This window comes from Zonotrichia albicollis, chromosome 1 (assembly GCF_047830755.1).
Source record: "Zonotrichia albicollis isolate bZonAlb1 chromosome 1, bZonAlb1.hap1, whole genome shotgun sequence".
NCBI lineage: Eukaryota > Metazoa > Chordata > Aves > Passeriformes > Passerellidae > Zonotrichia > Zonotrichia albicollis.
The window spans coordinates 54,153,593-54,179,044 of record NC_133819.1 but is presented as its reverse complement, the minus strand read 5'-3'; the positions used below and the strand labels follow the sequence as shown (position 1 = coordinate 54,179,044).

Sequence of the window (25,452 nt, the reverse complement as noted above, 5' to 3'; positions counted from 1 at the left end):
GTTTGTAAAGGGATGCAACTGTGCAAGAAGCTATGCATAAAATTGGGTCATGGTTGTTTGTACTCCAGTAGTCACTAGTTCATAGTAGGGAGAGAATCTGCTTCTGTGCAACACAGCCGTGAAGAGTTGCACATGGGGTATTCTTGCAATATAACTGACTTTACAACAGTCACATTCTTTTTAATTTTGTAATAAATATTGCTGAGATGAGTGAGCACTCACCACTAGGATACATAATACTGTCACTACTTCTAAACAGATTTTCCAAATTCCTTATATATGCTGTATGCTGTGTGATTGTTTTGTGATTAGTTAGTAGTTCTTTCCATGATTGCTTACCCTTCTGGCTTATTTATGCATGCTTTGAATGCTGGACCATTTTTTACTTCAGCAGTAACTGCATCCCATTGGAGCACATGCCAGCCTCAGTTCCTTCTTTCTGATCGCCAGAAGAATAAGCAGTGTGATTATAATTCCTTCTTTATTCTTTACCTGTCCTTGTCTCACTTCAGCTTTAGTTCTAACTGAGCTGTCACAGATTTTTGCCTCTACCTCGAGAACCTTTGCAAATCATTGTTAGGATCTCCTGAGATACTCTTCCTTGCATATTTGCATTTAGTCCTGTCATAACCATATTGCCTTTTTGGCACACTTCAGGTTATTTGTGCGTCACAGTCATCTCTTAACCTCCCCTCCCATAGAAGTTGTTGCTTTCTGTGTTGAAGATGTCTGTACAGATACAGCAAGCAAATCTTTTAGCTTTGGATTCAAATCCTGTGTGGAAAGTGGCATTATGGCCTGTGAGATACCTTAGAAGAAGCTGTGTAATGGGCTTTCAGAGCAAGTGAGTGTGGTGTCATGCTGGAATATGATCTATTGTGAGTGTATCGTGTAAGTTAGTGTAGAGTAAGTACTTTTTAGAGCTAACACAGATACCTGGGCTGCCAGTAAACGTCCCAGACACAGCAATAAACTTTCAAGAACAGAACGATGGAACTAGCATGTATGGTCTGTAGACATCCTCCATCATGAGTAGATCATGCTCCTGCCATTTTGTAGACTCCAGTTTGATCCAGCCCACCCTGCAATAAAATAGTTAGGGAAAATCTCCTCACTGTAAAAATGGCAGTGTCACTTGTGCTTGTAGAAAGTATACTGATGAATTTGAGGCTCTTTAGTCATCTCCCTCATATCTTGAGCTGTGTAGTATTTCTGGCTAGATACATGCATTCTGACCAGTGGTAATATAGTATTAAATCCAGAGCAGTCACAGGCCTCTGTCTCTAAAGCTGCTGCTGATAATCACTCTTTACTGGTAGACATGGTGTCAAATATTGGGATGTGTGAGTGAGTTGTGCAGGAGGAAGGAGGATAGCCCTTACAGTGTGTGTGTAGCTGAAAATTCTCATTTGTAGTTTTCCTTCTGTATGTGATCCTGATTTCTTTTCATAGTGCTTGATGCAAGCATCAGGGTTTTGAACAACAAACATACAAATCGATACTGAATCCCATGGTTTGGTTGCTAATCTTAATGGCTTTTATTTAAATTTTCTCTTAGGGGAAATGGTAGCACTGAAGAAGGTACGACTGGATAATGAAAAGGAAGGGTTTCCAATTACAGCTATTCGAGAGATTAAGATTCTTCGACAGCTTAATCATCAAAGCATTATCAACATGAAGGAAATAGTGACAGATAAAGAAGATGCTTTAGACTTCAAGAAGGACAAAGGTATGTATGCTAACAGGGCTTGCTCTTTCTGGACCTGTTCTTAATGTGATAGTCTGCTATGCTGGATTGGAAGTTACGATACATTAAAAATATGTTTGCAAATTGTGATACTTGACGAGGGATTTGAATTTTGATTTAAATACTATAAGAAGTTGTTTATTTATCTCACTATGCATTTTGCTTATAGAAACATTTTCTGCCAATATTTTTATGGGATAAAAAATGTATTGCTTGATTGTGGTTTTGCTGTGGAGGAACAGATGTTTGAGTCCTTGACACCCATGGATTAGGGAGGCCAGCAATAATAGGAAGCTCTTAATTGTGAGCTTTTCTTAACTTTTTATTTTTTTAGTCCTTTCTCACACCATTTAGAGTATAGAGGGTTGAATGTTGAAGAGGTGTTTTTAATTTTAGGCCTCGGTTTTATATTAATTGTTATTTTCTTGATGATTAGGCACATGTGTTTTGTGGGCTTGAAGAGGAGTTAATTAAAAGTATGAAAAGCAAGACTTGTACAGTGGTAGTTTTTTTCCCCAAAGAGAAGGCATGCAGACTTATACTCTTGGTTCCTTCAGTTTTAAGTCTGTCTTGTTTGAATTGTTTCAACCTCCTTAGTCAAACAATTCAAGCAAACAGAGTGAAAATCATGCAGTGTTATTTCTTGGTACCTCTGATATCAGAGTGGTATTTTGCCCCTGGAGGCATTTCATTTTAGGTCTAAGTGTTACAAACCTATCATTTTTGACCTATTTTAGTGTCCTGTGAGCAATTTGTTACATAGTTTGGCTTAGTGTGTTTGGAATGTGGTACCTGTCCTTCTTCCCTGCTCTCCCCACCTGAGTCTCTGTACAGTGTGCCCAGCAGCAGTGCAGATAGGAAATGCTGTGTGTGCTGCATGGCCAGCTGAAACAATACCAGGTGATATGATCATTCAGAAGGTGGATATGAAGCAGGAATTTGTTTGGGTTTTTTTCCTGGCATCTTTGGAGAGTATAATACCTTGAAGCATGTACAGCACTGACATGCTTAAAAGTGGGAAGTATCTAGCAAGAGTTTCTCGAGAGTTGTGCAGGTTCAATGGTCAGGCCCCACTCAAAATCCTGACAGTCTGCAACATCCAGTTTAGTCTTTGTATGTGAATCTTGCACTAAGTTTTAATTAGGTGTAACCTACTTGGCTAACGAGACCACACTGAGTAATGACTAAGTACATGATGACTCATTAATGAATTTTCTTTCTTTCTGTTTAGTGTTGTGTTTAGAATTGAATAGTAAATTTCAAATGGGTTTTTTTTTGGTCCAAGTCTGTGTTTGTGCTTTTGATATTACTTCTGATTTAATTTCTTGTTCTTTTTTAACAGCATATTACATTTTCTGAAAATTTACAAGGGCAGGGGTTTCTCTGGAGAAGAATTCTGTTCTGCTAGAATAGAATTAATTTTTGATAGCTGAATAAGTTCTGATAGCTTCTTGAAAACGTTAGCAGGATAATGAGACTGCTGTTAAAACTTCTCTGTGAAAGTAAGGAAGTTGTGGGTTTTTTTTCAGGCACTGTATTCTGTATTTCTCTAATGAGTAGTTCATTGTGAGATAGGGATTTATAGCTGAGTTGTGGCCAAATCGTAGTCTGTGCAGAGAATGAATGCAAGTGGGAGGAAGTTTGGTCATTTTCACAGTAAAGTGTTGCAAATACAAAAGTAGGCTGCTTAACAAGGAACCATTAGAAAAGTGGTAGTGATATCTTACAAGAGACAGAGGTTAGAGTAAAAGCAGTGTGTTGTGCCTATATGATGAACATGCTTATGCTTAGTGTATAATATGTGTTTACCACAGCTTTGAAATATGACTTGGAAAACCTGGCTGATAGCGCACTTAGAAGTGTAGGGAATAAGAACATTTTTGCTATCCCATGTTTTTCTAGTTATTATGAGTGAAGTTAATTTTGTTTCTAAGGCTGTGTATCATACCCTGACATAGTGCTCATCTGCTTTTTCCCTTAAGGCAATGTAGGGTGTTTTTTTTTGGTTGGATCTCAGTAGTTTAATATACAGTACCTTCAGTTTTCTGACAATAATGTAAGTGTTAGGGCCCACTTTGCAGTCCTTGATTTAAGGATACTTTTTAAGATACTAATGTTGCACTGCAAGCCAGAAATAGCTTGGCTTGTACAACTTTTTCCTGATATTTTGAGCTGCCTTACATGTTTTTAAATGGCACAGTCAAAAGTCTGGAAGAGAGAGGATTACTTGTTCCCCATATGAAAGCCTGTCTCAATATTTTCAACAAAGAAAATGGAAGAAATTATATCTGTCTTGTATCTTGGCCAGCTTGGACTATAAATTTAAAGACATGAACAGCTTTGATAGATAGTTTTGGGTTTATTCTTTCTCTACTAACTGTTCGCAAAAGAAGTGTAACACATTGGAGCAGTGTGTTACAAATTTTCTAAGTGCATTTCCCTCCATCAGTGGAAGTCAGCACCTTAGGCAGCATAATTGTTTGTATCATTGTTTATATAAATACAAAGCAGAGTGGGTGATACATGGGTCTGTCTGCTGAGGATCAGAAGTTGTTCACTTTGCAATCTTCGTTATATGTGAGATGTGCTTGATGATGAAGTTGGAGAGCAGCGTTACTGATTACTGGTTAGTAATGTAACATCTTGATTCTCAGGCACAATCCTGATAGATAAAACATATGTTAGGTGTGGCCACAAGGTGTATTCATTTTATGTGTTACTTGTGTAGGCTTTTGTCACCTACCTATCATTCGGAGGCAGATAGGTGAGCACCCAAACTTAATGATGGGAGCTTGTGACTCTGAGGTTGTATTCAGTCTTTTGTGTGTTGAGCCACCTTATCAGTTATAAAATGAATTATTGAAAAAATGCTTTCTAAATTTGAGCTGTTGTTAGTTTTGGTATTTTTCCTTTGTGTGTGTATAATTTCTATGACTTTGGTGTATGTCTTTTTACTCTGAGATGCTTCTTCAGTTCTCAGTTGCCTCTAACAGCTGGGAGATGTTTGCAAGTGCTCAACAGTCTAGCTATGGGATTGACATGATCTCTTTTTACTAATCAAATGGAAAATGCCTGACTTAGCTTTCATTGCTGTGAATGTAAACACAGTAAGTGTACTGCCTGACATACCTTCCTCCTTTTGACTGGGATAGGTGTTTTTGCTAATCTGAGGGAGGATGTAACTTTTTGGGCATGAAATTGGTATTTGTATTGACAGTACTGTAGTACAGGAGAACACTGACTCTGCAGTAAGTTTTAATATGACTGACAGGTTACTTTCTCACAGCTGTCAAGTAGTACTTATTCTGAAATCTTGTGGTTTGGAAGGAGTCTGTGACATCAGTCATGTACTCAATGTTACATGGTAGCTGGTTTTGTCTGTGTTTCCTAGGAAGTTGAGTAAAAGCAGAGGTGTGAATTTCAGAAACCTCTAATGCTCTGCAGCTTGCCTTGCTGCTCCCAAAATAGCTGATAGAAACTTACCCTAAATAGTTCTCATGCTAGAGCTAAGTTGTCAGGAATAGTGTGACTGCTTGAGTGGTGCTTCCTATTTGTGTGTCCTGTACTGGGCTTTGGTCTGGAATAAGCGCAGACCTAATTGTGTGACTTTTTAACTTGTTTCATTTCAAAAGGAGAAAAATTTCAAATTTTTAATCAAAGATTTTTGTTTGTCTGCTTGAAGTTTTTGGTTTTGTTTTAGTTGTTTGGAGTTTTTTCCTTATTTCCCTGCATTATGTGATAAAACAAGGAGAGTATTTACTCCCAGGGCTTCTGTATGTTCTTGGATACAAACCACAAATGTTTCAGAACATATGTGGAGTTTCTGCAAGAGGAAAATGCAGTTGAACTTGAAAGAATAACACTGTCATTAAATAGAAACTTAATATTGGGTGAAAATGTAAAAAAGTAGTATAGCAGCAATGTTTTCTGAAGTCTTAAGGGATTGATTCAACAGCTATGGCTATATTTGTTGTTCTGGCAATCAGAAAATAGATTAATAAAACCTAAGTCGAACAAAAAGACAATTGTCTCTTGAAGGAACTTTAAGGAATTTAAGTGTAAGGAACTTTAAGGAGTTGATGGGCAATTTCTTCTTTAGTTTTCAGGTTGTGGTTGATAAAATCCTGCAGAAAGCTCTTGGAATAGTATATCATGAGTACTAGATTTCAAGAGAAATGCTAAGGAAATAAAATAGTAAATGTAATCACATTATATTTAGTCAGTTAAGAGTAAGAATAATCTATGTATTGCATAGAAGAAGCTGGAGGAGGCTTTGTAGCAATATTAAAATCTGCTGGAGTTTGATTTTGAGAATGGAGTACAGAACAAATGTTGAAAACATGTTTCACAGCTCAGCATTGTACGCACTATGCATTGAACTAGGCTGGGATACTGGAGTTTCTTTAAAGCATTTCTGTATTTCAAGATACTATTGTGATGCATTTATACTGGAATTGAATTTAAATTTGTGTGTAATAAGGCCTTTCTGGTCTCCTGGGTCCTCAGATCTCTATCCAGTCAGATATTTTGAGAAACACTGAACACCATTCCTCTGAATTATGTTTGGAAAAAGCTTGTTTAAAGCCATAATCTATGGGGGCTTTTGGGTCATTCTCCCCTGCCCCACCACCCTCCCCTCCCAGTCCGAAGTACTTGTATCTTTGGGAACAAAGGTGTCCTGTTTGTTGGATCTGTGTGATTTGAAGACGCTCCAAAGAAATCCAGAGCCTGCCTGTGTCACAAAAACGCAAAGTATGTTTTGTTAGTATTTTTTGGCCTCTCAGAAAGTCCACTGTTTTTTGCAGATCATTAATGCCATGTTTTGTTGAGTTAGCTTTCTTGTATGCAAACCTTTACTGCATTATACCCGATCTTATTTTGTGTTAGGAAACTGCTTTTGTTAGATTTCCATGAACTGAAACACATGACCAAGAGGAGGAGATGCGTTCACCCTTTAATTAGTCTAAATTGGTATCTCACTTGCTGAACCCCATCAGTCTTAACTGACAAAATGGTCAGAAAGGTGCATTTTATTTTTCCAAGGGCAATCAAAAGGAGTAAGGTGAAGATTATTTTCATCCATGTGTATCTCCTGTATTTATTGTGTACCTCCATAATAGATTCAGCTGCACTCTCTTATCCCATATTCAGAAGTAGGGGTGCTGACAGAACTGCTGCTCTGTCAACATGTAGTAACATTAGGTTTCTGATCATCTCAATAGATGAGGGAGAGTAGATGAGCTTCATGGTGTTAGTGAAAGAAATGGGCCGCTCAGGACACAACACTTCTGTTAGTGCTTTGTTGCAGCGTGTGGAAATGGACTAGGCTTTCTCCCACCCCACAGGTGGGAAGTGCAGGTCTTTAACACAAGAGCAGTAAGATGAGGAGCTTTAAAGTCAAGTAAGTAATTCTGAGCTCATTTGAATTGCATGCACTTTACTGTGAGAGTGTTTTAGGTGTTTTTATGGCGCTGCTTCCCAAAATGAGAACTGGGCAAAGCTAGCATCAAGCAAACCATCATTTTAAAATGTAACCTCCAAGTTACAAATGTTTTGCCCTCATAAAAGAAGTAACTATTATTTTTTTTCTGCTGTGATTTCCTTTTTTGAGAAATGGATGTTTGTGTGGCATTTGTTTTGATAGAACTGAAGGATGCTGTGAATTTGCAGGCGGACTAAGCTGTAGTAAGCAGACTTCTGCCTGTGCATAGTTCATTTGTGGTGTCTTCCATGACTGTTTCCTTCTTCCTGAAAGACTAGCTCCTTTCCCTTTTATGGAGGATCAAATCCCCCAGTGTGATAAAAAACGATGAAAATTTGAAATTACCGGGTGAAATAATGGAAGGATTTTGTTGGCAGAAGCTACAGATCTGTCAGAAAAGGTCACCGTGTTTGTCTAGGAATAAATTACCAGGAGTCCTACTTCAGTTTGCGTGATAGCTTGAATAATACTGAAAATCAAGCTGGAATGGTAAGATTGCCAAGGTTAATAGACTAATTTTCATATTTTCTTACACTAAATGAAGATTTTACCAGTTTTTATTTTTAAAACAAATTTCAGTAACATGTAGTTAGGAAATAGGCAAGAATACACAAGTGTAATGAATCTCTACATTTGCTCTTGATCTCATAAGAAGGAATATGTAGCATTTATCCTGTTTTAGTGTATGTTTTCTAATACGAATTGCAGAGAATGTAAATAATGAGGTGTCACCTCCCAGGTACTACTCTACTTTGTTTATGAATTTTCTCTATTGTCCTTCTTGCATGAGGGTACCAGTTGTGATTGCTGGTTATAGTGCATAAATAGCAGTGAAAAAGTCCTGGGAGTTAGTGACAGAGCAGGAAGTTGCTCAAGGCATGGATCCTGCTTTGCATATAAACAAGAGGTCTCTGTTCAGCTGATCTCACTAAACAGTTCTAGAGTCAATCTTTCTCCTTGTCATAGACACACATGCAGCCAACTGCCAGGGCAGAGTTAACTTTCCCTTGTACTCCAGAGCAAGAAGGTACCAAGATTCTCTGGTGTTCATTCAGTTTTGTTGAGCTGACATCCTCTAGGGCATATCTAGGTTTTTCTTATACTGCTGTACTAATATCAGATGTTTTGTTTTGAGGCATTTAAAAATATGTCATGGCTTATACTTCGGTTATCGCTGAAGTAGATCTAACAGCAGATTGCCACCTATCTAATTTGAAAATACCAAGATTAGGAGCCTCTCTGCTTTTCCATGTTAAACTGGTGAACTGGATTGGTGAACTCAGTTGCGCACTAGTAACACAGCAGACTTTCTATGCTTTTATAGACTTTAATACTTCCCTCTCTCCTTGTGAAGTGAGTGGGATTGTGCTGCACCTGCTTGATTCACCTCCTGTTTCACCCCCTCTGCAGGGGTATTTTATAATGAGTATTTTTTCTTTCTCTGTATAATATGCAACAGGACAAAAAGACCTAAGTCAAAATCAATGAGGTATGCAATGGCCTGTGCTTTAGCTGATATATGCTAATCATTGTTGCAAGTTTAACTCGTAGCATATGAGTAATCTTCTTCCTGAATTCTTTTTTCCCTTTTCAGCTACTAAACAAGAAAAGGAGTCAGTTCATTAGAATGTGGCTGTGTATGTGTACTGCTTCTATCAAGCTGAATTCTCATTATTGCTCCAAGACTTTCGCTAGTTTCTGAGTTTAACTTTTTTAGGAACAACAATATGTAATGAGTTCTTGTTGGATAGAAACTACTTGTAGTGGAAGATTTATTTAAGGAGGTTTTGGAAGTGCAAGGTAGACAGACCCACTTGAATCTGGTTTCTGCATTGCTTACTTCACTCTGCAGGGGCTGCACTGTTCTGTGTGTCCCAGGGTGAAGAAGGGAAAGAATTAAGTACTAAAAGTAGATTGTGCAAGGAAAGGTAGTATTGGAGAATGGCTGTTGCTAATTCTGAGTCACTCAACACTTTTCCTCTTGAAGAGTGCTTGTACATATCAAAGAGCCTTGGCTTTAATGGCTTTAGTGATAGAATTGTGCAGGCCAATGTGAGATAAGACCAGATTCTCTTGTGTTGAATATATGCATGCGGCAACTTAAAATATGAAGTCTGTCTTTGCAGAGCTGCTGTTACTAGTAGGTTAGTTCTGCTTTCTCATTTTATCCTGTCTTATAGATATTTCTAGTTTGAGAAGGGCCAGCTTATTTCTGACCCAGTTGCATGGAAATCTTTAAAAAATTTCATCACTGAGTCATGACAGATGAACAATAATGCACAATAATGCTTGTACATATTTTGTTTCTAGATTTCCTCTCCAAACTTTTCATAGGTAATATTAACACAGTTAATTTTTTCTTGAAATAAAATGGATGGAGATTGAGAGCTGTAGGGAGAGCACATGTTTATCTAGACTAAAGCACCATGTGGTAACATTATTTTTCTTTTCACAAATGTTTGACTAATATAACCGTTTATATCGAACAGCAATTTATTAAAATTTTTTAAAGTACTATATTTCATTGGACATAAGATACAGCTATAAATACTGCAGAAAATCTTAAGTAGTTGTATGAAAAACGCTTCTGTTTTCAAAAAGCAGGCAACAGCAATTATTTGGACTGCGGTTAAATCAGTTTTTCTGTCTGTTTCTCCTACTCTTTTCCTTTCTTTTTGTAGGTGCATTTTACCTGGTATTTGAATATATGGACCATGACTTGATGGGACTGCTGGAATCTGGTTTGGTTCATTTTAATGAAAATCATATTAAATCTTTTATGAGACAGCTGATGGAGGGCTTGGCCTATTGCCACAAGAAGAACTTTTTGCACAGAGATATCAAATGTTCAAATATTCTACTAAATAATAGGTATGGTTATTACTTAAAAGTATGTAACAAAAATTGTATGTTAACATCTTTATATCGTTATTTCAGACTTTGCAGTTCACCTGATTGGAGTCATTAGCAAAACTTATTTTCCGAGTTGCCTCGTTTCTTTAAAATCAGTTGCAAAATACTAATTCAGTAATGTGCCTGCTTAACATGGGAACTTGCAGCTGTGTGTTGAACTTAATCTGTGTTAAAAAATATTCAATTTTAATCCTGCTGAGTCAGAGTATGGAGGGAAAATTATCTGAGTTTAAATATATTAATACAGAATTGTAGGATGTAAGTGTTTGAAATGTATTCTTTCTGCCATCTCATTTCAAGATCAGTGTGGCCTGCGATCCTTGACGAGGACCTCAGAACTGTCATGAAGAACCAGCCCATCAGTCAGGATAGTGCTTTAAAAGAGTATTTGATTATGCATGTTCAGACATGCCTTAACTTGCAGTTATTGCTATCATCAAATGGGGAGAATAATTTGTTTATTACTACTTTAACACATGGTAATTACAAATCATATTAGTAAGTGCAGTGTTTTCAGTGTGCAGCAGCAGTAACAAATAAAAAACTAGTGTGAGAATAATGGATGACTTCATTACCAACTGTTGTGCGTCATAACCTGGAGTACTAAATCCAGGGAGCAGCATAAGAGCAAGGTTTATAGCAGCAAAAAAGGGTATAGATAAGAAAAAAGAGTAGGTAGTCAGCTTCTGGGATTTGTTGTCACAGGAAGTTTTGTGGGTAGTATCAGGATTCTCCAAAAAAGATGAGATACATTCAAGGAAAAGATCATTAACACATGCTGATGGGGCTGGACAGGGATCCCTGTTTTAGCATCCTTAACATAATGATTGTGGGTAGTGATTAAGTACGAGGAAGATGAGCCCCAAAGGGAATGGGTTCACATGTTCTTGCTAAAAATCTACTGCTGCTGTTGGAGATGAAATACTGGACAAATTTGATCAAGGGTCTATTTTGATAGGCCTAGTTTTCTCCCAGCTTTCTCCAAATTAAATTTGCTATTTCTTCCTCCTTTTTCCCTTAGCAGTCAACTAACACTTGACTGCTTTCAAATCTGTATCCTACTGCAGGTTATGATACAGATTCTTAAACAGATGTACACGTTCCTCCCCATTACTCACTATGCCCACACACTTAATCCTATTATCTGCTGATCTCCATTAGTGTTTCTGCGTGCACCTTTGGGAACTCAGAAGCTGGGTGTAACCTGAAAGTGGAGAAGAGTGCCTTATGGTAGAGAAGGAACTTGTTATTTTACTGTGCTCTCCAATCCAGGTTTTAGAGTTGGGTTTTCCCCCCCAGAACAGTGTCTGAGCATCCTTAGGTTTTTCCACCAGCAGCAGAAAAACATGGTAGTAGATCTGAGTGATTTTTTAAGCCAGTGTTTCAAAAATCCTGTTACTAGTTACAGCCTGAGTCCAAACGTGTGGATTATGTATCTTTTACATAGGCAACTTCAACGAAATTTTGAGCAAATACAAATAATCTTTTACAAATACATTCTCAGAAATAAGCATGTAAAAGGGGAACGTTTCTTTGTTTATGGGTGTTTTCCAAGAAGTTAAAGGTCTGAAGGTCTGAGGAGGAAAGTGGGTGGAAACTATAACCTGTATATGGTATCATCACAAAACAGTCATGTACATGCTGTTACCACAAAATTATCATACTAGCAGCAAATCTTGCCATGATTTGATTAAATGGCATGTATTTGAAAGTGATGGGAGTTATTAAAGTTTATCAGTACAGAAAAGAAAAACCACATATAATAATGCAGCATTCATTTAGAGAAGCTTGCAGATAGCTTTCTGTTTGAATCATCCAGACATTACAAGTAGTGGGAGTTTCTGGTCATAGAGCAGTGCCTTTTAGCTGTTGGAACAGGCAGGCAGGAGCTCTGTATCTTCTATTCTTCCCCTCATATGTGGAATACCTCAGGAATGGGTTAGGGGTTGTGTTATTCAGCAAGTTGGTTGCTGATAAAAATAGAAGCCCTTATCTGGTCAGTCACCCTGATATAAAGGCTGTATTTAAAATGTACAAGCACAGAACAGGACTTTGATGGCTTCCTAGAAGGAAGTATGACTGCTGATAATTGTTTGTTGTACAAGTGCTCATGCTAGCAATAAGGCCTGAGAAAACAGCAGTTTCTTCCCTCAGTTTTTTCCTGAGAGTTACTGACTGGAATATTTTATGGTATAGATGTAAATTTTTACTATCATCCTATAATGTGAATGCCATTTGATAAGCATACCCAATTTTGCTCACTTGTCTTTCCTATTCAGTGAGTTAGCATACTGTTTTATGAAGAGATGCAGAGATAGCAGAGCATTGCCTCTTCATTAATGTGGTTTGGTGAAGATCACCGCTGTTTCAGCCTTAAACTTTACCTGATTTTGGGGGAAGAAAGCTTAACAGGATTAACCACTAAATAATTCTTTGCTTTTTCCACCAGAGGGCAGATAAAGCTCGCTGATTTTGGGCTTGCTCGGCTGTACAACTCAGAAGAAAGGTAAGATACAATTACACTGTGAAAAAGCATTCAGAAGTTTAGTCTTTTTGCTTAACTATTATGAAGGACAGAAGAATGTTTTGTTTAGAGGAAATGTTACTGTACTGTAATACAAGTAGTTGCTTAGGAAAGTGAAAGAAATACATGTTGTCTTATACAGCATAAAAGCACAAAAGTCTCTTTGTGCGGGTGTATTGCTTTTCCAGGTGTTCTGGATAAATAATGGTAGAGACTGGCCATATATTGATTGGAAATTAACTTACACTCCTAAGTCCTGTGAACCTGAGGTATATTTCTTCTGTTGGTATACCAAAGATGTTATTTAGGTAAATGTTTTGGTTTTTTTTGGCTGGCACAAAGTATCATACAGCTCCTATTCAATAAGCATTACTAAGCATTACTTTTGTGTAAGATTTACCTTTACATTTCAAGAGGTTCATTGTATTCTTTAGGCAGTCAGTACTGTTGAATCTGCTGGAAACAGAGATACAAGTTTAAATAAAAGTTATTCTGAAAGTTCTTGTGACTTGTGCTTCTGTTGTTCTTGGCTTCACTATGCTCATACTCCAGGAAACAGGTGCACAGTTTTTTATGATTAGGAACTTCAGTATTTACTTTGTAATGTAGCATTTGTCATGTGGAACTGACTTTTCAAAATCCAGGCTGAATGTTCACTACAGTAATATATCCATGAGGTGGTTAGATACAGAGATGTTTGAATACCTGACCTTACTTTGATTTCTGCATGTCTAATTTGAGTAATAATATCCATAACATTAGCTTTATGGGTTTATTGTTTTCTGCACAGCTCTTACGTTGTTGATTAATGTGTTAGCATTAGTTTCACTGAGCTATTGTGTCAGAACTCTTCTTTCAGGAAAATATGCTTAAGTACAGTTCTGAAAACGGTTGAATGTAATAGCAAAATGAAATAATATTAAACATCTGCTAGCTAATTATTTTTTTGTTTGGATGTACTTAATAATAAAAGCATGTTATCCTACCTTCTTGTTTTAACATGCATCAAACTTGGCTAATGGGGTTTTTTCCTCTAGTTTACTATGTTTTGCTTGGGTCTTTTTAATGTCTGTTTTTTAATTAATTTAAATTTTCTTTCTAAATTCACTGTTCATTAAGGGTTAATGGTCCAGTGTCCTTATAATGTCAATAACCCATTTTGCTGTACATGAAACAGCAACATTATTATGCTATTATGCATAAATGACATCAAGATTAAGATTTAATTAAGCTAGCTAATAGAATTGCTCATTGAACATAGGAGAATAATTAGAATCTCAGTAGATTTTTAGCAATTCTTTTGTCATTTGTTTTCCTTCTGACGTGCAGTAACAGATATAATTAATGTATATCAACAAGTGTATAGTAGCTGCTGTTTTTAATTCATGTACTTTGCATTTGGTTTACTGTTGTTTAGAATTTAATACTGTTTGAAAGGGTACAGAACTTAGTAGGGGCATAATGGGGAGGAAGTAAAAATTTAGGTACATTCCAATTTGGTTGTTGTAGTTGGGCTTCTTTAAATGTTATTCTGGTAGATTTAACATGTTTGGAGTAAGAGGTATGACAGATTGCATGACAAGACAAGTGTTCAAATAAAAACCACCATATACTAATACATATGAGCAATGTATCTGTAGAGATAGTACCTACCATGTAAACATTTCATAGGGAATGTTTGCTTCAGAGATAAATATGATAAATGATGGAATTGTTTCCAAAAATGTGCTACCTTTTAAAAAGGAATTGGAGTTATGTGCCTTAATGAAAGAAGGACTCAGATGATTTTACAGAAGTGATACCTGTACTGCTGAGAATGCTATAAGAGCTTGTTAGACTTCATTCCGTGGTTGTTCATACTTATTGTTACTCTTTCTGTTTGGAGTTACCTCGTGTTGGTAACTGAAAAAAAAAGTTTCACCTTGTGAAAAACTGAAGAAAACTGAAAGAATTCTGGAATCACTTTTAAAGCACCCTGGTTGAAACAAAACCAACATCAAACATCTTTTCTGCTTTCTATTTTGAACTGTTGATGCTGTAGTTCAGCCTGTGCACAAAAAAAAAGTGTGTCTGCATTAGTAGAAATCTTTGCTTTAGTGGGAGGACGGAAAGGATTATTCACAGTGACCAAAATTTCTGGTTAGAGCTGTGGAGAATTAAAGATGATGTGAAATATAGGAAGATACTAGAAGCATTCCAGGCTTTGGAGTCAGAATTGGGATGATGCAGTTCCAGAAAAAGGCTTTTATCTCTTTTGTTCATACTTAAAGAGGGAAAAGTGATTTTTTTTCTTCTTTTTAAAGTGCTTGTAGAGGTCCTATATTTAGTTTGGTAATAGCCAATAGGTGCATGAAAGTTACTGATTTTGTCTAAGTGAGTCCTGCTCCTGAAATTACTAGTTTGTAATAAATGTAATAAATATACAGTGTTGCTTTCTGAATAATAATGGAGATACACTATTCACATAGCATCAACATGGCTGTGTGATTATTATTTATATCTTCAATCTGACTGTTTGTAGCCTTCATTGGGTAGTTGTGTTTCTTTTGTGCAGTTCCAGCTTTGCTGGACTAAGAAGGTTGTACTGTTCTTGAACAGCATCACAGAAGTAAAGTCCTTAAGGTATCATTATTTTAGAAGTGTGATCGTACTGAAATGATAATTCTCTCTTTTTCCTCCTTCCAACAGCCGACCATATACCAACAAAGTTATTACATTATGGTATCGGCCTCCTGAACTTCTCCTTGGGGAAGAAAGATACACACCAGCTATTGATGTCTGGAGCTGTGGGTAAGAGTTTGGATAGAAGCCTAGCAAGGATAAAAACAAGCCAGAAATAAATTTTTAAGTTTCTGTCATTCTGTCCTGAAAGCCGTAATGATGGAATTTTGCAAAACTGTTTTACAGCTGTATCCTGGGTGAACTTTTTACAAAAAAGCCAATATTTCAAGCAAATCAAGAACTTGCTCAACTGGAACTCATAAGGTAACTAGCAAGCCCTGCTACATAGATGCCTCATAAACTGGCAGGTTTCTTTTCTTAGTGTTCTGAGATAATGCTCTGCAAATACTTGCAAGTGGTCAGTTACTGCCCTGAGTGAGATGTTAGAGGTTTTGAGGGGCATTTAACACAAGTGACTTCAGCACAGACATGAAGGATTTTTTGTGAGTGTTCTGTGGTCTTAGCAATGTACTATTGACCAGTAAGATGGGATTTTGTAGAGTAGCTGGAGTTGCCTATTGCTGAAATTGTAAAGAGAGAGTAATCAAAATGCCTGTAATTTTTAAGACGATGTTGCAACTTGCTTGCAGCAAATCAGAATGAGGATGTGGACAATAATGACAAGTGGGATTTGGGAGGAATAGGTTTTTGGCACGCTGCTGGCCAGTTTCAAGCCTACCATGTACACACCTTAGCTTTATCACTTTTGTGGGAATATTTCTGTTCCTTTAAAAACTGCCAGACATTTGGTGGACATAAAAATTCTGTTTCTTTCCTTGTCCTCAATAAATCATAGAATGATAAGTATTTAATTTAGTGGAACCAGAACATCTTTTTCTTTCCCTTTATTCAGCAAGCAAAATCTGCTCTTGACTCTGATATCATAATTGACATTATAAATGAGGAGAGGTGGTCTTCCTAGAAATAAGGGGAAAAGGGGGTGAGTCCTACAGAACTTACAGAAAGTGAACAGTAAATGGTCAAATTAACTTACTAAAAAATATTACAAAGTTGTATACTGACATGTTTATCAAAACAGATTGAACAGTAGCATGCTTCTGTGTAATGTGTTATTAGCTGGCCTGAAAAAATGAAGGTTTTAGCTGGTGCAGAGCAGATCAGTGGTCGGTTTTGGCATAAGAAGAATTAAACTCATGAGTTTGGGAATTTTTGGTTTTGAGCACTAGATGGCATTGAAGCACATGAGAATGAGTAATTCAAGGTTTTCCTTTGTGTTTTACCTCTGGTACAAAACTAAAACTTTGTGATGTCCTCCTGCTGGAAGCTTCTGTTTGTAGCTCATTTCTTGTCTTCACTGATACTATGCATTTTTTGCTGTTTGAGCATATCAGTTTTATGAACATCTCTGCTGTGATTGTGTTGCAGCCAAAAATTCTACATTTATCTTTTCAAAATTTATCAAAGATAGAGGTGAAGTACAGTCTGATAGTAGGAGATTCTTCTTATTTTTATTCTCCCTCCTGAAAATTATGTACATCAACCAGTGTAAAGTCAGATTGACTGGCATAGCACCTGGGGCATAAATCATTAGGTCTCTTACACTAACCATTAAAATCTTATGAAAAGGAGGGCTGAAATAGGGAAAAGTATTTGCAAAATGTCCTTTTATGACTGTCTGCATGAGATTTTGAAGCCCTGCATTTATGGAAACACCGTATTAGTTCTTTTGCTCAGAAGTGTGGTGTTGATCAGTTTGTACTTAGCTATTGGAAAAAAGGATGGGGATGGAATGTGGGGCATAAGAGTATTGGCAGCTCCATTTCTGGAGGTAGATGAGGCTTGAGGCATAAAACTCATAACTGAAGTAAAAAGTACAGAAATTTTCTCTGTATAGTGGTTTATGCCTTTAGGACTTACTTGATTATTTGGTTTTTTTCCCTTATGTCTTAAGCATTAAATAAATTCTCAGTGAAAACTGCTTTTTTGGTATATTTTCTTCAGTAGCATTGGGAGCTAAGGACATAAAAGCTACTCTAAATGTGGGCTATTCAGTTTTTCTAGTCAGATACCTGGAGAACTCTTCAGATGTAGTTGGTTACATTTTGGTAAACATTGGTGTAGAGGATGTTTGGGCTGGAATGAGGCAGAAACAGTAAATTTAGTCTGTGTGGGATGATCACCCTTTGTAGACAATTCACCATTATTTAATGGTGTTGGGCATTTGACAGTGGAGAAATTTTAGCTAAAAATAACCTGAACATGAAAATTGAAAATGATTCTTGTTTTCACTGTACTTGCACGAACAAAAATGCCAGCTGTGCTCACTTGTGGCTTTGCATCTCATACCCTTTTCTCCTTTCTTTTTGGTACAGCCGAATTTGCGGAAGTCCTTGTCCAGCAGTGTGGCCTGATGTTATAAAATTAGCTTACTTCAACACAATGAAACCAAAGAAGCAGTATCGTCGAAAACTGAGGGAAGAGTTTGCTTTGTAAGGATGAAGAATTAGTTTAGTCAACTGTAATACCATTAAGTTTTCCCAGAGACTTTATGAACTTCAGTATTTTCCGGAGAACGAGCATAGATCAAGTGTAAAGAAAAATGGCTTTAGGTTCTTGTCCTTCCCATGATACCCACAGAGCTTGTATTAAACCTTATTTAATAGGAGCATCAAGAAGAGGAAAGAAGGCCCTAAAATTTCAACCACCTGTCAGCTTTCACCTAAGGAAATACTTGTTTGGTACACCTGCTTGTTGCCCTGTCCAGAAAACAGCTCAGAATACTTAATTGTTTTTTATTGGTAAAACTGGCTACAGCTAAATATGTAGTCTGGTTAACATTAGTCTTTTATGTCATAAACCCATTCAACACAGAGGAGTTACCTGAACCATGTGTTCTAAAGTACTACCATTGGACTAGTTTTGTGCATATATCACAAGTGAAAGGTATGGAAAACAGCTGTTAGCTTATTTTAAGGGGGTTGTTCCCCTCCTTCAGGTGCAGTGGGTTTCAAGAGAAATGCTACTCATTAGTCTACTAATGAGACTAATATCTTTGAAGCAATAGAATTATTGTCTGTGAATCAAGCGAAAGTCTGGTGGTAAATTTCAAAATGCAAAAATACAGTCTTAGCTTTAAAATGTGGGTGTGTTTTTTTTGTAAGTACAAGGTTTCAAGCAATGAAACAGCACAAGGTGAAGAAAGCTTGGGTTATATAATAACACAGGTAGTAAAAGGTAAAGTGTATTTCTGCCTCTTGTTAACAAGTGCAGGTTATGGGTGTGTTTTGTTAGTATTTAAGTTACCTGAGGACTTACTGATCATCTCGGAAGGGATGTGTTTACTAAAATTTTTCACAGATGTGTGTGATACAAAATAAAGATGTGACGCTTTCCTCTGTTTTGCACTTTTGTAGCATCCCACCAGCTGCATTAGATTTATTCGATTATATGCTTGCCCTGGATCCCAGCAAGCGCTGCACAGCTGAACAAGCTCTTCAGTGTGAGTTTCTGCGGGATGTGGAACCATCTAAAATGCCTCCTCCAGAGTGAGTAATTTCCACTGGTGTAATGGTACTGACCTCTAGGAAGTGTGAACATGCACCTGTTTCAATAAGTTCGTTGTGGTTCAGTAAAGGAGATCGTGGCAGAAATGTTGACATGTGCAGTTGTTGAAAGGTCGTTCTCTAGTCAAATGCTTGTGTAGCTATGTGAGTCATACAATAGATAACAGAGTTGCTTTGTCATTCCTAGAACTAGTTATTGAGTTACTACCTTTAAAGAAAATACTCTTCTATGAATGTTTCTAATTTAAAAAGCATAATTTCCCTGTTATCTCAGTTTATCAGTGTCTACTTTTTCCATGGATTTTGAGATCCTCCATGAATCTGAATTGCTGTCTTTAATGATAGAATGACAGTGGGTAGAGAGTTCTGCACAGGTACCTGAGAGTTAAAGTGAAATACAATAAATTGTTTCATGAACCAGATGAGAGCCTTGGTTTTACAGGCAGGAAAAGTGAAATTGTGCAGGGTTGTTCCTTCAGTTTCTCTAGAGGAAGTGTATTACAATGTTCTGTAGGATTTTTGGAGTGACTTTGCCATCATTTAATCAGTACAAATCATAATGGAGCATGTCCTAAGGAAAGCAATGAAAAGGAACTAGAGAATCTGCAGATCTCATTCTTTCCTCACCATAGCTGTCAGAACATAGAATCCATGATATTGTTTGAGTAAACTGAGCCTTCAAGGCAGCCTGTGCTGACTTCTTTTTATCTAAGGATTTTTTCATCTAAGGATTACATTAAAATTCTTTCTAGACTTTCCTATTATATACACAAAATTGTTGTACAGAATCACAGAATGGGTGAGGTGGGCAGGGACCACAGTGGGTCATCTGGTCCAGTCTCTGTGCTCAAGCAGGGTAATCCTAGAGCACATGGATTGTGTCCAGATGGATGATGTTTTGCTCTCTGGGCAAACGTTACTAATGTTCTGAAACACGAGCCAAAGAGGTTTCATTGCCTGAATATGACTATATCACTGTGTGAAAATCAGAAATCAGCGATCTCAAGCTGTTTGCTGAAGTTTCAAAACCACTTGTACAACATGTTGCTTATGGGCATTTTAAAGTAAGTGAATGGGAAGATCATCTTTTCTTCCCATGCATCCATCTAGAATGGATGTGGTAATGCATCCATTCTAGAAGCTGATATATGGAAATTCAAAACAAACTAGTCACTGGTGTCCTTTTAAAAATCAGGAGGAACTAGACTCATTTCTGGCACACCACAGGAAGGTGTTGACTGTTCTCTTGAGAGACTGAAGTTCTGTTTTGGGAAGGAGCTGCTGTTCATCCAGAGAAAGTGACATGCAGATTGGAAGGGCCATAGAATACTTTTCACAATGAGTTCTTACTTCCAGTTGTCTTTCAGAAAATACTTGGCAGGTGGAGGGAGAGAATAAAGGAAGCAGTTGTCATAATTGCCTTTCCAGTGTCTCTTGGCATTTGTCAGCTCATTTTTCCGTGTTTCTGGGTGACGGAACTGCTGAGACAGTTAATATGTAATAGGAAAACATAAACCATTATTTTTACTGCCCATCTCAGTATTTCTGTGGGTCTTTGTGTTCCTCAGGAAATCAGAATTGAGATGCCTGCAGGGAGCTATAATAGAAGGACAGAATTGGTGGCAGATAAGTTTCTTAGCAGAACTTTGCCTCTGCATTCATAGGTCTTATATAGGATATCCCCTTGTTCTTCTTGGTATCCCAGCTTTGGTAGTGTCAAGTGATATTTATTTGTGCAACTTATTTCTGCAACTTTTTCCTTTTTTTCTCCCTACTTTCTTGGTTGCCTGAGCTATACACTATAAATACTAGATAGCCATGTCTGTTACTGTGGACAAATATGTGACCTAATGACTCAGCAGTACTTTTATAAGCAGACAGAAGGACCCTGAAAAAAATGCTTTCATATTGATAACTTAGTTACTTGGTAGTATGCAAGTTGTAGATTTCATAGCAACTGTGCAGCATTGATTTTGAAGTTTTGAATTACACAAATAATTAGGAAAATAATTCTCATTTTAAGATACTTTTCCCCTTTTCTGCCAGAAGGACATATGCTTCTGAAAGAGGCACTCAGTTAATAGTTTTCGGCCAGAAAAAGCAGGTCTGAGAATTTGCTGGCTTTTGAATGTTTCCTGGTGTATTTCTGGGTTTCAGAAGTTACATTATGTATAATTAAAGTGTTTTTACCAGTATGATTAAAAAAAAATAAAAATAGGACTAAAACTGCTTATCTTTAATCATTCTTTGCAGCCTTCCTTTGTGGCAGGATTGCCATGAGCTGTGGAGTAAGAAACGCAGAAGACAGAAGCAGATGGGCATGACTGATGACTCTACAGCAGCTAAAGTCCCTAGGAAGGATCTGTCTCTAGGCATGGATGAGAGCAGAACCAACACCCCACAAGGCATGCAAACTTCTTCCCAACTCAAAACTCAGGGCAACTCTAGTGTAGCACTTGGTCAGTAATATTTTCAGTTCTTATAATTACCTACTACTTGGATTGCACCTCTAGAAATTTTAGATGTTATTTACAGAGTATTGGCATCTCCTGGATTCTTGAGGGAGGAGCAGTATTGTAAGTTTAATCTTTGTTACAAAATATTTGGCTTTGCTTTTGGAAATGTAAGTGTTCCTTTCCAATTTTACCTAACTTTTCAGCCTGGTCAGAGCAACTAACTTGCTTGCTCTGTATTTTGAGGGGATTTTAGCTCTTGCTCATCTATGATTCTTTGATAATTCCACAAGCCAGTGGCTGTTCAAAGTTTCTCACAGTCTCCATAGATTGGATGAGCTTTATTTGTAATGATAAACTGATCAGAAGACAGAGTTTAGAACAATTATCATTTCAAATGGAACAGATTCCATCTGCATGTTATGTTTGTCTTGAGCTTTCCAGGTTGTTGGGCCTAAATCAAGTTGTAAAAAAACCCCCAAAAAACAATAACAACAAAAAAAACCCACCAAAACCACGCCCCCCAGGAGCTGGTATAACACGAAGTATCTACTTCTGTGAATTGCAGTGCTGGTAATTCTGAAACTTTAACAAAGTATCTTGCTTGAGACAAGTTTTACAAATATAACAAAGTAGTGGTTCCATATGGAGAGCATTTGAGATACTCAGCAGTTAAGGGATAGTTCTTAAAAATATGTGGAAATACAAAGAGTAGCAACATCAAATGGGTACCTGTAAGTTAAATGTTAGACCATCTTTGATTGTGCAAAGTAAGCCTAAATCCTATGGCAGTGATAGAGGAGTTCAGCTAAAATACAGAGTTTATGCATTCTTAGCAGCTGACAATTCTGTATACTAACCATCTTGAATCAACCCTTTATTTACCAGTAGAGCAGAGCTCCAAATATTCTGTGCAAAGATATATTGAAAGTAGTTATTTTGATCATATTGTATTGCAGTTCATTGCCTCTTGCTCCATTCATCTCACCGTAAACCAGCTGCAAGATTCTGCTAATCTATATGTTTAGGCTAAACTTTTGGTAGCATTTTCAAGAACGACTTTCTTTAACTTTTTCTCCCATCAATGAAACTATATTAGAAGTTTAAAGAGTCCAAAGGATAGTTAATTTCTTTGTGCTTTTATGACATAACAGCTTGATGGGAGACTACTATTAGTCATTAATACTGACTGTGCAAAAAAACCCAAAGCAAATAGACGAGGAATCATTCTAACCTATATTGCTGTTTACCCGTATGTACACAGAAAAATATGTCTAGATAGAAAAGAAGACAATTTAATTTTCAGTGGCGCATAGAGGCATTTCCTGTATTAAACAAAACACTTCTGAAAGTTGTAATGCACCTTAGATAATATTAATAAGACACATTATATAGCTCCATGACCAAATACATACTTTAGCCAAAACACTTGCATTTGTTTCTAAGCACCCCAAAAGGAGAGGTTAAAAAGACATTGTATCAATTGCTAATGTTCTGATTGATGAGTGGGACCCCTGGATATTGCATTTTGCAATTTAACAGGAGCTCTTCAGACTCAATAATTTTGTTATGACAGATTTCCCAGAATAGAGTTTCCTGTCAGAATGAACTTAAAGCTAACCAAAGAGTATGGAATAGGTAGATTAGTTTCCCTGTTTGGCATTTTTCTGATGAATTTTCACCGAGGGTCTGAGAGAAGTTTTTAATGTTGAGTATACTATCCTCAGATGTGAAAAAATCTTCAATTAATCACAACATCTGAGTGAGAGTCAGCATAAGGCATAAGAAAATTGTGACTTATTTTTTTGTATTGCCAAATAGAAGATGGATTATATTAATATAGATACAAAACAATTTTGAATTCCCTGGATTCTTCTTAAGTCAGTTCAAAGTGCTTGTATCCCTGGTGCACATGCACAAGCAGAGTTGTGGGTTGTGGGCTTTGCAGCATTTTCCAGCTGTGCTGTTCTTAAAACTGCAAGGCATATACTTAATACTTTTGTGTGTCCTGTATGGCTTTTAATCTGCCATGAATTAATATATTGCTAAGATAGCACAATGGCAAGGATAGAAGGGGACTGAATGTGCTGACCTGGGTTAAGAAAAATTCAGAGCTCAGCCAGCCTGCTCACACACTCGTTTTCTAATTTTTGGCTACTTTCTTCTCCAAATCATTTGCTCATAGGGCAGGTTGCAATCCATGCTGTTTCACCACAATGGGTGTTTGAAGCTGAAAAACTTCTTTGATATTCAGACTTCTTAATTCATATTCCCCATCATCATCGTAATCTGCTCTTATTTGTGGCAAGCTCCATTTAATTGAATTAACTGTGTATTTCCATGTGTTTCTTGCTACTGAGTGATTGACTTCTCCCTCAAAGTTAGCACTGCCTTTTGCACGTATACTGTAAGCTCCTAGGCCACATAGAGCCAGGTGGGTAGGTGTTAAAACCCAGATGCTGAATTAGAATGGGCTGGAATATGACTGGAAATGGATTTTGCAGGCGGCTACTTTATAACAAAAGGTTGTGATATGTCAAAGATAGGAAATTTTATGGGGATTAGAAGTCTAATAGCTGCCTAAAGCAGGTGGCCTTAAGCCCCAACTTAATTATATTGTGGAATATTGAGCTCTAGCTTGGTGTTTTTCCATCTGTGTAAGTGTGTGCCTGCACCTCATGGAAGTCACATTGGTTATGGTGGATCTTACTGTTCCATTTCCTATAGATACTCCCTAAAGACAGTTAACATGTAGAAGTATTCCATTTCTGTGTTGTCCAAACCCATGCTTTGCCAGCCGTGTCAGCTATGCTAGATTAGTCTTCTTTTGAGTTTCTCAAATATGCCAGTTCTAAATAATACTTAAAAACACCTTTTTTGTCTTTAGCAAAAACAAGCACTGGACAGCAGTTAAACCAGAATGAAGTGGCAATCCTGCTAAACCTGCTACAGTCTAAAACAAGTGTTAGTTTGGCACAGTTTGCCCAAGTATTGAATATTAAGGTAAACCCGGAGACTCAACAGCAACTAAATAAAATAAATCTTCCTGCTGGAATTTTGTCAGCAGGTGAAAAACAGTCAGAACAGCAGCAGCAGCAGCCGCCGCCACCTCCGCCACCACCTCCAGAGCAGGAGCCTCTAAAACAGCCGATGGTCACACAGCCCCCCGTGCCACCTGCTCAGCTGGGTCAGCCCAAAGTGGAGACTGATGCTGCCCAGGCAGCTGTGCAGAGTGCATTTGCTGTTCTGTTGTCTCAGTTAATAAAGGCTCAGCAAACAAAACAAAAAGATTTTGTGTTGGAGGAGAAGGAAAATGGATCAGGAAATGAAATGTCATTACAACTCAGACAGCCTCCAGAGCCCGCCACTCCTGTGTCTGTCAGCCGGGACGACGTGGAATCTCCAGCGCCTGGCTACCCACATCTGATCAAGTCATTATATGTGTCTGCAGGTACTGAAGGCCTTTGTTGCTAACCAGCAAATACCTGGAGCACTGGAGATGTAATAGTGTGGGAGTAGAGAGTTAACATGTTTGCCATATGAATCTGTGTGAATATAGGAGATTAAATTGATTTGGTCACATTTTACGTCAGGATCAGAGAATTTGTCTTTTAGTCTAACAGGTGCCATGCAGACAGAGCAAGCAATAGCTAACCTGAGAGGTGTACAAGCATTAGTGATGAAACATTGATCATTATTGTAGGGGTTGGTTTTCTTAGTGATGAGTGTGGTGGTGAAGACAGTCTTTTCTAGCAGATGCGTAGATGTAATTTGCCAGTTTTGGCTGTGTATTTAGGTAAAACTTATTTTCATGAGACAGTATTTTAATTTGGGTTCTAATGCTGACTAGAGCAGTTCTTTAGTGTCAAATTCAGTGGTTACCCTTAACTGTCACACACACGTGGCTAAAGGTTTCCATTGAGGTATCGTAGTGGCTTCTGTAGTCCTCTCACAGTTTAGAGCTCTGTTCGTATTTTTGGCTTGCAAATTCAGGTTATTTTACATTGTTTTGTGGTGTTTGCAGCTGCTGAAAGAAAAATACTCTGAAGTGCTTTGGGGCTGTTCCTGGAGGGTTTTGGGGGTTTTTT

At 37.5% G+C, this 25,452-nt stretch overlaps 1 protein-coding gene across 5 annotated transcripts in view; it reads left to right on the top strand.

Annotated features, from left to right (window-relative positions):
• CDK13 (cyclin dependent kinase 13) overlaps nucleotides 1–25,452 on the top strand; it is a 46,602-nt gene that overhangs the window by 15,621 nt on the left and 5,529 nt on the right. Inside the window, exons 5-13 of one of the 5 annotated variants that reach the window (XM_074541505.1) lie at nucleotides 1,559–1,729; nucleotides 9,911–10,100; nucleotides 12,592–12,648; nucleotides 15,355–15,456; nucleotides 15,574–15,651; nucleotides 17,721–17,837; nucleotides 18,762–18,893; nucleotides 21,165–21,316; nucleotides 24,432–24,815. In XM_074541505.1, the coding sequence (XP_074397606.1) occupies nucleotides 1,559–1,729; nucleotides 9,911–10,100; nucleotides 12,592–12,648; nucleotides 15,355–15,456; nucleotides 15,574–15,651; nucleotides 17,721–17,837; nucleotides 18,762–18,893; nucleotides 21,165–21,316; nucleotides 24,432–24,815 (1,383 nt within the window). Of the gene's footprint in view, nucleotides 1–1,558; nucleotides 1,730–9,910; nucleotides 10,101–12,591; nucleotides 12,649–15,354; nucleotides 15,457–15,573; nucleotides 15,652–17,720; nucleotides 17,838–18,761; nucleotides 18,894–21,164; nucleotides 21,371–24,251; nucleotides 24,816–25,452 lie in introns of all 5 variants that reach the window. The other 4 variants (XM_014267018.3, XM_014267019.3, XM_074541494.1 and 1 more) reach the window with 4 other exon arrangements.